At 42.7% G+C, this 15069-nt stretch overlaps 2 protein-coding genes across 2 annotated transcripts; both read right to left on the reverse strand.

Annotated features, from left to right (window-relative positions):
• Positions 1-313: 313 nt before the first annotated feature.
• Positions 314-5019, reverse strand: Bchap2. Its single transcript, XM_024691242.1, has 4 exons — positions 4206-5019; positions 3583-3908; positions 3281-3434; positions 314-3099 (listed from the first exon to the last, which is right to left on the reverse strand). The coding sequence occupies exon 4, from the start codon at positions 2526-2528 to the stop codon at positions 1491-1493; it is 1038 nt and encodes a 345-aa protein (XP_024547012.1). The 5' UTR covers positions 2529-3099; positions 3281-3434; positions 3583-3908; positions 4206-5019; the 3' UTR covers positions 314-1490.
• Positions 5020-12073: 7054 nt separating this feature from the next.
• On the reverse strand, positions 12074-14265 carry BCIN_02g03330 (hypothetical protein). Its single transcript, XM_024691243.1, has 5 exons — positions 13871-14265; positions 13465-13765; positions 13324-13391; positions 13161-13267; positions 12074-12999 (listed from the first exon to the last, which is right to left on the reverse strand). Exons 1-5 carry the CDS (start codon positions 14056-14058, stop codon positions 12278-12280), a joined length of 1386 nt encoding a protein of 461 aa, XP_024547013.1. The 5' UTR covers positions 14059-14265; the 3' UTR covers positions 12074-12277.
• Positions 14266-15069: the final 804 nt, after the last annotated feature.

Consider the following 15069-nt stretch of genomic DNA (forward strand, 5'->3'; position numbering starts at 1 on the left):
TTGTATTGTATTATTCCATCTCATCTCATCTCATCTCTTACTCACTTGCTCACATCGACGCGTAATGAAGAGATCCGGGGAGATATTGCTCCTGCTTTTACTCCTAATCCTACTCCTACTCCTACTCATATCTCAGATCCTAGATCCAAAAGATCCAAAAGATCCAAAAGATCCAAAAGAGCAAGCCCTCTGCCTCTACCTCTCACCCTCCATCCCATCCCATACCATTTTATCTCATCTCATTCCAATCACCAATCCACCACAATTCTCCTCCCTCCTCCTCCTCCTCCTCCTCCTCCCTCCCTCTTCTCCATACCATTCCCCTATGATTTCCCCACCCATCTCTCCACATCTCGCAACTAGCGTTTCTCACTCCCATCTCCTCACATACATAATTCCTCTCTCCACGTTCACCTCCATCCCAATTTCCTTTCTCTTTTCTCTTTTCTCTTTTCTCTTTCCACAACTACCTATTTATACTATCTCTATTTCAACTCTCACAACACTCACCATCACCATCAAGTCTCAGAAACCCAGAAACAAAAAGAAAGCTCATAACAATCACCAAAAAAAAGTGTAATATTAAACTATCTCACCCCTCATCAGGAGCCTAAAACTTTGAGAAAATCTAGCAACCGCAATGTCACACAACACAACACATAATGGGCGAAATGCAAATATATACGCTGTATAGCCTAGCCATCAATCAAATTCAAATTCAATATAAACATCCTGCAAAGAACAAGGGAAGATACCTTCACATAGCTTCCCTATCAACATCAACACCAACACCAAACCATAAGTAAGTAACATATCAAAAAGCGCCCATTGTCAGAAATTACAAGAAAAAATAACATTGGTAGAAATTGGTAAAAAACAAGTAACATTTCGCTGGTTTTTTGGTCTCTCGCAAGGTTGAAGTTTAAAAGGGAAGCTCCACTGTACTGTACGTTCATAAAATTGGGAATCAAAAAGAAAAATGTAAAGAGAAGCGAATGTCCCGTGTAGCCACACTCTCTCAAGAGAAACCGTCCATATGCAGTCCTTCCCCTAATTGCCTCATATTTTTATCTGAATTCTTTCCCTCGTCTCAATTGTCTCATACTTTCGTCTTGTGTCCATCCTACCACTCCCTCATATGATATCCCTTTCCTCCCAATGAATCCCTTCCATTCCTTCCATCCCACCAAATGTAAAAGCCACCCGAGAGATCCGAACTGAAAATCTGTGAGAAAACTCCTGCCAGCCGGCACATCCTCACATTGTGACATGAAAAACCTGTTCATATCCAAAAAGAAAAGCAGGAAATGACCCATACGTAAAACAAAAAACAAAAAAAAACCAGACCCTTAGAATCGCTAAAATGAAGTAATGAAGTGTTACGAACACAGTAGCAGGTCAAGAAACAATCGCTGTCGTGATATCATAAATAAACAATTGGAGCTGTGGATGAAATGATGAATGTTATAAAAGACATTTAAATCTCATGTTCATCCATCATCTTCTGCATCATCTTCATCCTCATCATCTTCCTCAGCACTGCTTCTAGCTGCAGCGACCAATTTAGGTTTCTTAGTAGGAGTATGATTGTCGGAGTCGGCCTTTCGCTTAGTTCCCGAACTGGCACTCACACTAGAGACACTCTTAGCCGGCGTTTCTAATGGTTTGTCATTTTCATCTCCACCATCGCCCTTTGTTCTCTCAATTTCTGCAACTTCATCTGCTGTTAAGAATCGACCTCCAGGACCTCTGGGTCTTCTCATTGCATGATTATGTCTGCTCTCGTGTAAATATGGCTTTCTGCCCTTTGAAGTCAATCGAAGTGCCTCCTCTAATCTTTGCCTCGCAACACGTCTCTTCAAAATGCGATGAAATTGTTTTGCATTGACATATAAAGGTGACTCTTCAACTGCTCCGGAAACGAGTTCGGGAGATTGAGGGTGTGGTGGAGGTGCCGGCATAGGAGGTCCTGAAATTGATGCCCGATGGTTCATGAGAGGTTGCGCATTGGGTACAGCGGGACTGCCAACATGTTGTACACTCATACGTCGATTTTGAGCAACTTGGTTGTTAATGGCAGCCTGTGTCGGTGACCGCGGTACTCTTTCCTTCTTCACATTTATACCGGCACCAACTCTTGGCGATGTTTGCGGCAAGCTTGAGTCCGGCATACTGTAAGGGTAGTTACCACCAACTGCAGCATTGGTTGCTGCCATCGCTGCCGCCTGGGTATTCATGGGATTGTTTCCATATTGCAAGTTCATCTGCGGTACGTATGCTGGTTGATATCCCAGTGTGTGTTGCTGCATATGTCCCGCATTGGGACCTCCTTGCTGCGATTGCGAAGAAAGAATTGGAGATTGTTGAACGGCATGTTGCGAATGGACTGGTTGTTGTTGAGATGGTGAAGTAATTGGAGCTCCAGAATTTGGGTGCTGACCAGAATTTGGATATCCACCTTGAATATGCGCCTGCGTATGATTATGCTGGCCTTGCGGCGGTTGTGAATAATGCGCGTACTCCATCATTTGTACAGATTTGATCCCGTAAGAGATTTTTGGTAAAGAAGTGGAGATCTCGACTGTCTAGGTCGCGGTTGCGTGAAGCTTGGGGCGCGTTGAGGCAATAAGGTATAGTTCTTGATAGGTGTAGAAAGCGACGAAAGAAGTGCTATCGAGTTCGCCGAGTACGTTATGAATTGGAGTTGAGTATTATGATGAAAATCCGAAAATTCGATGACTCGGATTAACGCGTTGGCAATGCTGTCGCAAAGGTTCCAGGTGGCTGTCACTGAGCTAGTGCCTAAGCCTGGTCGTCAACCGTCGACTTGGTATGCGTGGATGTGCTGGCAAGCAATATGGTAGGTGTACACCGCAATTGACCGCAGCACAGCATATGCAAGCTGATGTAAACGAAAGGCGCTCGAGTGAGGCGTGCGGCGTATTAGGCTCGAAAGTTGGTCACCCCACGTGAGAATATCGGGTTGAAGTTATTCAAGATGGACGTTGAACAACCTTTTGTGGTATCTAGCTATCTCGCGAGCCACTCGTAGAGGAAGGAAGCTTTCTCCAGTAAATATTGACTTTTGGCAATGTAGGACTATCCAACCAAACAAATTAGTTATGATGAATGGTCGAAATTGAATCAAGCTTCGGAATGAGATGGAATGATTGGAATAATAGAGAGGGGAAGGGTTTGGGACCCGATGTAATGATTTTTTTGCCTTTGACCAGTGATGCGCTGGCAATGCATGTGGAGGTCATGCAAGAGCTACGCTTACCTTGTGTATGAGCTTTCTTTAGCTTTACCGGTAATAATGGAATAATAATTGGGAATATTATTCTAATTTAGGCGACGTGACGTACTTTGAATTGAAAAATTCAAATCAAGTAACAAACTGGTGGTTTGTGTTGCGCGTTGGACCCTTGATGTACCTAATAAGTGTATGTGTAAGTAGGTAAGTTGTACGTATTATGTATAAATAAATGCAAAGAAGAGCTTTTCTTCCTTGCAAGTTGCGATAAGAGAGCTTTGACGTGGAGTAGAGCAGTGCGGCTGTAATGTTTTTGAGGGGTACTGTACCTTATGATATTGACTCAATGATTGGTAAGGTTAATGAGTTTGAATGGGAAGGGGGGGGGCTGGGATGAGCTAAACTGGGTTGGATGGTCGAGTGTTCGGCAGGTAACCTCAACTTTGCTCGGAAGTGAATCGTATTGCTGTACCAAAGTTCGGGTCGGGTCGGTTCCATAAACCAAGCAAGTACAGTAGTGAGGTGGATTGATACGTGAATTTGAAATCAGAATCCTGGTATAGATCGATCTAATGCGTGTGGTGTGTGTATGTGTGTGTGTGTGTGTGCGAATGTGTGTGTGTGTGAGTGTTGTGTGACTCTTCAAGTTGACTGGCTAAAGGAAGTTGACAAAGTAAATGTTAGTTAGTTATCCTAGAAGTTTCTTGTATATATATAGTATAAGCAGTTTCCCACTTTGCTTTGCTTTTGGCCTACTTTCCTTTGCTTTGCTTCGAATGATCAAGTACTCTTTAGCTTTAGCTTCTATTGTGTACCCATAGCTTTGATGCTAGTGTGACACGCCGCCGCGACAATGAGTACAAATCAAGAGCAAAAGCCGAGGGTAAACAACTTTTAGACGGTGGATGTGAAATTTGAAGTATCAAATTGTTTGACTAGAGAAGAAACTCACCTTCCAATACGCGACGTGGAATCAATTCAGATCAATTCAATGGCAAGCTCTGTTTAATCCTTCCCGCAGGTAGAATGAATCACGGGATCGGGGCTATGGCCAATTGTTTTGGCGTTGCGGTCTCTGGAGCTGTTGATAGGGCTATGGCGATGATATTGCTGGTGGAGGAAGACGATGAATGATTGGCAGTGTTCTGCTTTGGCTTGTCACCACCCCTCTTTAAAAAAATCCCACGATGTTTGATACAAGGTAGTGGTGGTAGTGGTAGTAGTAGTAGTAGTATCTGACACGTTATTGGAGTCTTTCTTTGTTTTCCCTTGGGAATCGAGCGCGTCTATCGGCACATACACATCAGATAGACAGGTAGAAAGTGATATTCGAATACCAATACCAATGCCAATACCAATTCACGTCAATAAACCGAGTGAAGAACAACGGGAGAGAAAAGCACGAGCGTAATTGGATTGGATTGGATTGGATTGACGCAAAGGAAACTCGCCAAAAGCTTGTGCTTCTTTCTTTAATAACCTTTATGTTGTGTCGATGGCTAAGGTTATTTTGGGATTTTTGTGTACAATTGCGATGCGATGCGACAATCTGTATGGATGGAAGATCCAATTGTGCAAAATCGCCAGAAATTGAAGGGGATTGCAGCGAAATGATTCGCTGTCGTGAAAAAGGGACTCGAAAATACTCGAATACGTCTGATTGGTATCTTGCGCACTTTGGTGTTCTTGGGGTAACAGCGATGAAAATGAAAATGGGTCGTTTTGGAGAGTGGTTTTGCGTTGAAATTGTTTGATTCGTTGTTGATGATGAAGGAAGGGGGAGATGAAAGGTTTTGATTGGGGACCTCGAGATATGAGCAACTTAGTGGATGGCGCGAGAAAAGGAAGCTAGAGCGGATCGGGCATGGTGCGGTTGACATTCCAGCATTTTCTTTTTTTCTTGAGTTTTACTTTAATAAGTTATTTGATTTTATTATTTTGATTTATTTGGCTTGTTGTGATTATCGTCTGAGGTAATATTTTGCACGCCAACATCGAGGCTGCAAGGTCTAATAAGGTGTGAGGCATGGCATGAGGGCATGGTCTCTGGTCTCTGGTCTCTGGTCTCTGGTCTACGGTCTGCGGTCTAATGTCTAATGTCTAATGTCTAAGGTCAAGGTCCAAGTCCAAGGTGCATCCAAGGGCCAAGGTCTGAGATCCCAAGGTCCGTCATTGCCATGCTTCCTCGGCCAGAACATCTCTCTGCTGCATTTTCTTTTCTTTTCTTCGCTTTTCTTTTCCTTTGGCCTTGGAGGTGATTCTCCAACAGGGCCGGCAACCTGCAGACCGGCCTGGGACTGTCGAGATGCAACAGGCATACATCGTAGACCACACTGCACAGACAGCTGTGGAGAATGGCTTCCATTGATGCAATCTTTTCGGGGTCACTTGGAGTGATAGTGATAGCCTCCCAGCTTGAAAAACATCGACGCAGCCATTCCACCATGGGTTCGTATTATGAAGGGCGATGGATGGTAAATGGATAATAAATGGGTAAAGGCAAAGGGCAAAGGAACGAGCCGTTAACTCCCTAGCTCCCATTGGTGCATGGAAAAGAGGGAATCAAAAGCAATAAAATGGTTGGTGGGTGGTGGTTGGGAGTAGTTGGTTCTTTTGGGGGTTAGATTGGGTACAGCCATTCGTATCCCGTACTTTTATTCACACTTATTATTTATGATGATTGACATTGCCCCCATTGCCATTGCCATTATTATTATTACCACCACCGACGGTGCAAAGGACGGACGGCAGAAAGCTCTCATGGCTGTTGAGTTGACTTGATGTGAGAAGAGAAATAAAAGGTAGCATGTGTACTTGGTGGGGGTGAGATAAACGATAGACTCAGTGGTGGAGAGCCGGAGAGAGGGGGAAAACGGGAATAAATGATCTTCATTCTTGACTCGTGACATTATCGCCATCTTTCGAGCTGACCCGCATGTGCCTGTGTGTGTCTGTACAGAGCACGTAGGTATGTATGGATGTCTGCTGCGGCTGTAAACGTCCGTCTCTCTCTAGGTGCTTTAATCAAAACTCTATTTGCATCTAATTGGAAATGCTTTCTACATCAACAAAAGAGATGGCTGGTCAACCGTCAACCGTCAACCGTCAACCGTCAACCGTTGACTGCTGCTCAGCGACACGGCCATGGCATGACCTGATACGACGATAGTAATCACAACTCCATCCACCCACGACATCAGGTACCTTGGGCCAGGCACAGCACATTCATTCGACCTTCAATTCCAACTCGCATGGGACATTGCCAATAATCTCGTGCTCTTCTCAATCTTACTTTCCAGTCTCCATTCAATCGACGACACCCTTCCTCTCCTCCCTGCTTGTTCCATGATCCCGTATGATGACGAATCAGGATCAAGAAAAGTCGGTGTAGGTGGAGTATGGTATGTACGGTGGTGCGGTGCGGTGCGGTACGGTACGTATTACGAGAGAAAGGATGCGTGTGGTATATGTGTGTAATGTGTGAGCGTGCGTGCGTGCGTGCGTGCGTATCTGTCTGTCAGTCATTGAAGCCTTGCAATATTGAATGAAGCATGGCATGAGGGGCCAGCACCCAAAAAAATGGAAATGGGTCGGATCCTGCTGCAATCTTCGGTCGGTGTGGACATTCGGTGGTCCGGAGTGTAGATAACCGTCCGTGAGCCTTGAAGGTCAAAACGGGTGAAATCCCCGTGGGAGGGTTGAAAGGGTTGGGAGGGTTGGAAGCGTTGGGTATCAAGGAACGAGAAGTGTGGTAGCTTGGTCCGTACCTTGGTAAGAAAGAGATGGTATCATCGTCAACGTGGAGGGAAAGATTATGCAGTGCTGGCATCGATGATCTATGGTCTCTCTCTCTTCATGTCAACAGATTCAATAGTTTCACATCGCAATGCGACGCAAGTACCTAGGTACCTCATGTATGTGTGTATGTGTGTGTGTGTGTATGTATGTATGTAGTATGTATGTATGTATGTATGTATCCATCCATCTCTCTATCTATCCATGATAATGCATCTCGTGAAGAGAGGGAAGGTCGACTACTCCAGTTGCTGCACAATCCGATGCGGGCAAGACAAAGGTATCCATCGACCAAAATCATGCCATACATATCACACAAACCACACACTCGTACATGATACTGTGTTTTCGTCTATCAAAAAGTCCAGACCAATTTAAAAATATCAATCAATCAAGAAATCCGGCTGCATACTATTTTCTTACTGGTGGAGAAGCGTATTAATTATTAATCTTCCTCCTCTTTGAGCCCTTTCAAGCCCTTTCTCCTTTTCTTTTTCGCTTTCGACATTTTAAACCCTCTTCCCCAATCATTCTTCCTGGTTATTTTTTTTTTCTATCTGCACGTGTGAAGCCACTATAAGGCCGAAAGGTTGTGACTCCTTCTTCTTTCGGAAGTTGTGACCGTTCTGTTGGTCTCGTATCCTTGCCCATACGCTCTTTCCTCTTTTTCTCTTTTCCTCTCGTCTTGCCTCTTGCCTCTTGCCTCACATCTTGCCTGGTGTCGCCTCGCTTTTCTCGCTTTTCTCGCTTTTCTCGCTCTTCTCGCTCTTCTCGCTCTTACGCAACTAATACCTTCCCGTTGGTAAACATCACGAGCAAACGGGAACGCCGGCCACTGTCCCGCATCAACATCCCCCATTGAGTTCTCATCAACAGCTATCTCCCATCTCCCATTGCTATAGGTATGGGGTCCTTATTAGCATTCCTTATCCCCCCTCCCCCCCTCCCCATATATCCTCATATCAGTAAGTTCCCCGCTGTCAATGGCATATTGTGTGTGACATTGTCATGCTTCAACCTTTAGCCTATTTGACATCTTACACGCATCCCGTCCTGGTTGAGACGAAGAAATGTTGAAATTTCGGTTGAAGGAAATGATATCCATAATCCACATAGATTAATGTTACATCAATCAGATTAGCATCATCCTGGATATCAGCGTCCGCTGCTTCGCTTACCCAACTTGCCCATCTTGAACCAAACATCTTCACGGTCCCTCTTATTGAAAGTTCGATAACACATCATCTACCAATTTGGATCGCACACTACTTTACATGACTACTACAATGCTATGCTACTACACTCCGCATTCTTCATTGAATATCATTTCCGAATCCCGATGGTTAGGAGATCCGATTATTTCTGTTCTGTTCATGCCCACCTCCTTGCGTGTGTACGATTTCGTAATATTATTGAATTTTTGGTGATATGGAGAATACAACGTTCCGTTGTTGTTCAGGTGAGGTATCCTCGGGGGAAAGTCCCAATGCCAATCCCACTCCTCTCGCACAGTACCTAACGGTACGGCCTACGGGAGTGCACATATTTTTTTATTTCCCTTATTAATCTTCTAGCGCTTCCATGCAATGTCTTCCCTGCGGTCTCCACGCCTCTGCCGGTAGTCTCCCCTCATCACCGCATAATGTCGTGTCATCGTTCAAGCGTCCAGTAGATGCAAGTTCACCACCACTCGTTCGCAGAATTATGTACTATCTGGAAACGTACTATCCATTTCTCACTTGCAATATCACCTAGTTTCATAAAAAGACTAGTGCAGATCAATTTCCAATGGCTTCGGTTCCGCCGAGAGCCAATCATCATTCAATATGGCTCTGTTTCCCTTTCTATTCGGCGGCTAAGACAAGACATATCTGATATCGCAATACGCGCTGTGGTTAGGTCTCATGAATCATACAGAAGCTATTGGGTTCGTTCCGGGTACCTGGCGCTTAATCCCTAATTTATCTGTGCTTTTCATACTGTCCGAAAGTTTGATAAAGAATAGGAGTTGATGTCACATCTTCACGATTGTGGAGGGCCCAGACCACTCTGTCCACATCTCTTATTGCTTGGTACATGAATGCTGCAAACAATCTTGAGTTCTCTTGGTACTTTTACCGGTTTAACCTGGCCTCTTGATAGTCGAGACTAGTAACCCGCATCATCCTAACGTCACCCCTTTGTCGATCGAAGTTGACCTGGGAGTGGCTTCAGATTACTGCTTCTAATTCATTATGGAGATCGATTTGTACAACAGTGCGCTGCCAAAGTTGTCAAAGTTGCTCCGATTGGAGTAGAAGTTAAATTACACGTGTTTGTGATTTCTTCAACGCCACGGACATTAAATCTAGATCACAGCAGTTGGTCCTATCAATGTTAGACAAGTCTCGAAGCGAGACAATATCTAATCAATGATATTGGGTCAACCACAATCACTCGGTACGTGTCCGAAAGTAACGTACACCAAAGGACTTTGATGATGTTCGAAATTTGTTTCAGACTTCTTTACATTTGCAAGTTCACCCGAATGATATGCACGAATAGATTCCTTGACTTTCTTGAATGGCATGCTGAATTCCTCCGATTAACGTGTTATTGGATACGGAAAATATTTGATTATTTCCGAATATTGAACTTGGCTCGGAAATTTAGTGGCAATACATACACGAGGTTGTTTATCAGCCATGCCAGAATAGATGATTAATCTCCAAGCGATGTTCTGATAGTTACATCGACGATATGATACCGAGAAACTTCACCAGGTGGTTAGGTGATCCGTCGTAGTCAACTGTTCACTTTCCTTCGGCTTGTTCGGTCGATTGTGATTTGAACGCAGTGTATTCTCATCTTGCCCTTCACTTCTGTTCGTCTCAATCCCCCCCGTTTCATTTCTCTCTTGTCTTTGCTCTTCATTTTTCATTTATCTCTTCATTCTCTATCCCCTTTTTTTTACTCCAGCTCTTTTTCACCCTTCATTGTTCTTTTCATTTTGAAATATCTACTTCCCACCCCATGTCAATCTTCTCTCTGCTATAGCCACGAGTACCCGAATCTCAGAAGCAGCAAAACAACTACTCGCAGTCCAGTTCCTCTCAACCATACCCAGAAACATACGATTTCGCGTTCCAGCAGTGGAATACCAGAAGGACATTAATAAGTCCAAAATACCACGAATCGTTCGAGTGTAGCCATGTCTTCTGACTACACTATTAATCTATAAATGGGAAATGGATGTGTTTTGTTATCTCGGTGAGTGTGGACACATACGAGTTTGGGAAGATAGAGATGGAATGGAATAGAACAAATAAGAGGAAACATTTAGGGAAATGACGTAGACGGTAAGCAGAGGGATGCGTGAATAGAAATTAGAGATGTATATTTGATTTATTATCTTCAGTGTAGGATTCTGAGGATCTTGTCAGCTAGTCTATATTTCATGGATAATAGGATTTCTTGTTACTGTGATTGTGCTGCTTGTGTGAATCCTCCTTGTTTGGTTTTGTGCAGTTTTATTGTTTGTGTGTGTGTGTGTGTGTGTGTTTGGGCGGGAGATTGATATAGTGTAGTGTAGTGTGCTATTGGGTATCATTTGTATGTTTTGTGTGTTTTCAGGAAAGATTTAATTGTAATCTGGATATTTGATAGATTTCAGGGGGGGTTCAGGTGTTTGCTACTTTTCTGATTTTTCGATGGATGGGTTCTCTACTTGTCGAATTTTTGTTGGGGAGGGAGAGGGATGTGAGGATATGGATATGGAAATGGAAAGTAGAGATTTGTGATATAAATTACTCGAGTGGGAATCAATGTGCTATTGAGTAGGTGAGTAGATGGATGGATGGATAGATAGATAGATAGATAGACTGTGTTTTGAATATAGGAGATGTATATGTGTATGTATATTGGGATTAGTTAGCACGGTTATTATATAGTTATCATATACATATATATATATATTATATCGTATTTGAAATAAGATGAGATGGGATGAGATGAGATGAGATGAGATAATGATGTAAAGAGGTGCAGAAATTATATGTTTTTGTAGGTATGTATATCTATTTAGTCGTTTATAGATATAAAGATATAAAGAGATAGATATATATAAGTAAGAGAAAGAGATAGATGTAGTATAATTAGTTAGTTAGTGGATGAATTGGCGAATAGGTGAGTAAAGGGATGGGTGGTATTGGGAAGTAGGATGTGATATAATATGGTGGGTTGGAAGAGGATATGTAGAATATCCTGGGGTTTCTCTCTTTTTTTTTCAATTCTTGTATTCTGTTTTTTTTTGGGGGGGGGGGGTCCTTATATGTCTCTTGTCTCTTGTCTCTTGTCTCTTGTCTCTTGTCTCTTGTCTCTTGTCTCTTGTCTCTTGTCTCTTCTCTTGTCTCTTGTCTCTTGTCTCTTGTCTCTTGTCTCTTGTCTCTTGTCTCTTGTCTCTTGTCTCTTGTCTCTTGTCTCTTGTCTCTTGTCTCTTGTCTCTTGTCTCTTTGGAGTCTGCTTGCCTCTTTGCTTTTTGGAATTTGGTAATGTATGGTATGGTAATGTATGGTATGGTATGGTATGGTATGGTATGGTATGGTATGGTATGTTATGTTATATATAAATCAATTCAAGTCTCAAAAACATGATGTGCAGTGTGGGCTTCTGTATATATATATGTGTGTGCGTGTGATGAATAGTGAGAAAAGGAATTTCTATCTCCGGTTCTGGATGGTTGGTAGATGGGATTTGATACGTGGATGGATGGATGGATGGATCGATAGGTAGAATGGATAGAGATGTACAATCCCACTGCTCAATTCAGAGTATTTTTAATTCTTTCTCTTTACACGTATTCGGTATTTGGTATTCATTCGAGATTCAATCAATACCCACGCAGAGATAGATACGTAGATATCTTGATATTACAAAGTATATAGACATTACTCACGTCGCATCTTCCGTATACTCGAGTTCAATTTGTCAGATCGAATCCGTTTGTTACTTATGTTGATTTTGATTTCGTGGTCCGGAAAATGGGTATGGAGAGTGGGTATGTGTATATTTAGTTGTTGATATCTCATATATTATCATTGATTTGGCTCTCTAGAAATAAAATTCATCTATAAAATATCCATACAAAAAGCGCGAGCTTCATCCCAACCAACCAATCTAATGCGAAAAAAAAAAAGGTTGAGAGAAAAACCCCCTAAAAAAGGTATGCAAAAAGCCAAATGCTCGCTAACCCTAAACTGCACTTGCATTCCCTGTTCTCCTTTGTGTAACCCCATTCGCATTCTCATCTCCACTCTCCTTACCCGACTTCTTCCCCCCCTTCCCACTTCCCTCAAAATGTAATCTCGCCTCCCTCTCTGCCCCCTCCACATCCTTCAAACAAGGCGCGAAAATCAACCCTCCCCAAAACGCCCTCTTGACCGTTCCCACCGCAACCATTACCCACAGCGCCGTCACCAGAACACTAAAAACCGTTCCTAGCACTCTGAAAAATCTCGACGGAAGCTCTGCTCCAATCATCACAGTCGATGTTGCGAAAACCCCCAGCGGGAACGTAAATCCCCACCACCCCACATTAAACGGAAATCGCGATCGGGAAATACTCGCCAGCGCGAAGAATAACCATAGGAGACCAAAGCCCCACATTATGAGAGCGAAGAGAAATCCGAGAGTATAGAAGATGGGACCGGGACCGGGGGCTGGGATAGCGGGGAGAGTGTTGGTTTGGGGGAAAAGGGTCAAGGAAACTTTTCCTAGTTGCATGAGTGCGAAACCGCCTTGGCCGAGGGGACCGAGGGGCAGAAAGACCGAAACGATTACTTCTCGAGGAGGGATCTTGTAGACGGTGAGACGTTGGAAGTAGATTACGAGGATTGTCATTGCGAGGGGAAAGCCGGTTCCGAAGAGGATGTAGGAGACTAAGACGGTATAGAGGGCGTGTTGAGGATTGGGGACTGGGAGGTGTAAGTTTTTGTTTGTTCATTTGTTAGGCGATGGATTTTGGGGGAACTTTTGCAATCCAAATTTAGAAGAAAATTCAGGAGATTTCAAAATCTAAACAGACGGATCGAAATATCAAGAACTGTGTAGTTGAGAAGATAAAAATTGGACTTACGGACGGAAGCGACAATGCCCCCTGAAGCAGCTGCAACGATAGGGGCAACAATTGGGAGAAGCCAGGCGGCTGTCATAGTTGAAAGTTCAACTTTATGGAGAGACATGCTACAAGAGCGATTAGTCAAATAATTCAGAGAATTAGAATGAAAGGGGAAACATACATTACGAAAGGAAGATAGAAGCAAGTAGCTACAGAAATAATGGCATCTATCCACCACAAAGTCCAAGCCTTCACAGACAAAGTTAGTTCTCATTCATGTTGCCCCAGTCCCTCACGATCGTAAAAGGTAAGTAAAACTCACCAAATACACTACCCATCCTCCCCAAGCCGGCACACACACAAAAACAATCATATTAATAATCGTCGCTAGTCCCATCGGGAACGTTCCCAGAAATAATGATTGCGCGGGATGCCGTATCATGGCCGTCCATATTTGCGGATACAATATATATCTCGCTAGCGAAATAGCAAGAAATGTACAGAAAAGAAAAATGTTGAATACAAAGATGATGACAGAGATATATTTTAGCCAAGCACCATTATAAGGAAGGTTATGAAGCAGGATAGATACGATTCCCGTGCCCATTGTTGCAGAGAACCATCTAGAGGTATGTTAGAATGTGAGAAGAAAGAAGAAGAAGGTGGCAAAGGTCCTGGCTCTGAGAGTTTTTCCTTTGATACCGATGCCATGGAAGAAAATAACATACGAGGGAGTGAAATTCCTGACAATCTTCCTCCATCCCTTTTTGTGCTTCGATGTCTCTACATCCACTGGATCAAAAGTCTTCGTGCCACCTGATTCATGAGAAACGGGCATCGCATTTATATCATCAAGCTTTCGATTAGCATCTTGCCTAGCAATCTGCGCACATGTTCCTGCACCAGAAGGATCCATCTCTTCAATTGAAGTGAAACAAGATGAAAAAGTAAGATAGGAAAGAAAAGAGATTGACAAGTTCAGAATTTGGAGTCATAAATATATCAACAAAGGAAAAAAAAGTAGTCAAGTCTCCCACTTTGCGAGTAAAGGCCGAGGTACCTCCTAAAACTTAGAATTTATTGGCTCTGCCTAGCGATTTAATCATCACATAAATATGGAATCTGTATTATAACGTAGTTTATCAGTGAATGGGTCATCTCATTTTATATACAAAATTCGTCTGTGCGTAACCGTGCACTTTCTTTATTTATGTCACGGGGACACACTTACTAAGCCGGGGTGAGCCCGGACCAGCCCGGGACGAGGGCCAAGGATCTACAGCTTAAGTAAGCATAGAACTCTTATTCAAAAGAGCTACGATTTAACTTGAAAAGTTAAATATCAATAATGCAATATAAAGAAATCGAAGTATCATTGAATTAATTAGTAAAGAGGAATTAGTGTAAATAGGCAACTATATAGAGCCCAGCATATGCCCGGGTTTGGCCAGGGCATATGATTAGTTTTGACCAAATTGGAACACACTTAACTGCCTGAGGCCCTTATCCCTTATTGAGAATCTATCCGACATATTCCCTACTACAGAACCCTGACAGAAAATCGTGACAATTTCTACTTTTTTTTAGAATATAATAAAAATATTTATAGAAAAATTAGATTTATAAGAAGCTAATCTCTTATTATCATTGAAAGTTCTTTTCTTTTTTCAAAATAATGATTAGTTATTAAAATAAGAATATTGAAAAAGGCCTAATTTTGATGTATTTTCAAATGACCCATTCACTGATATGACCCACTCACTGATAAACCACGTTATATCGCATAAAGTCTTCAAATGGTTCTCCTTCCACATGAAATGAGTAATCAGACCCTGGAGGTTTTTATGGAATTTTGATATATAATCAAAAGATCTAGATGGAGGCTTGAAAAATGATGACTGTATTGGAAAAAGTCAATTCGGTAACG

The sequence above is a fragment of the Botrytis cinerea genome, chromosome 2 (genome assembly GCF_000143535.2).
Source record: "Botrytis cinerea B05.10 chromosome 2, complete sequence".
Taxonomy (NCBI): Eukaryota; Fungi; Ascomycota; class Leotiomycetes; order Helotiales; family Sclerotiniaceae; genus Botrytis; species Botrytis cinerea.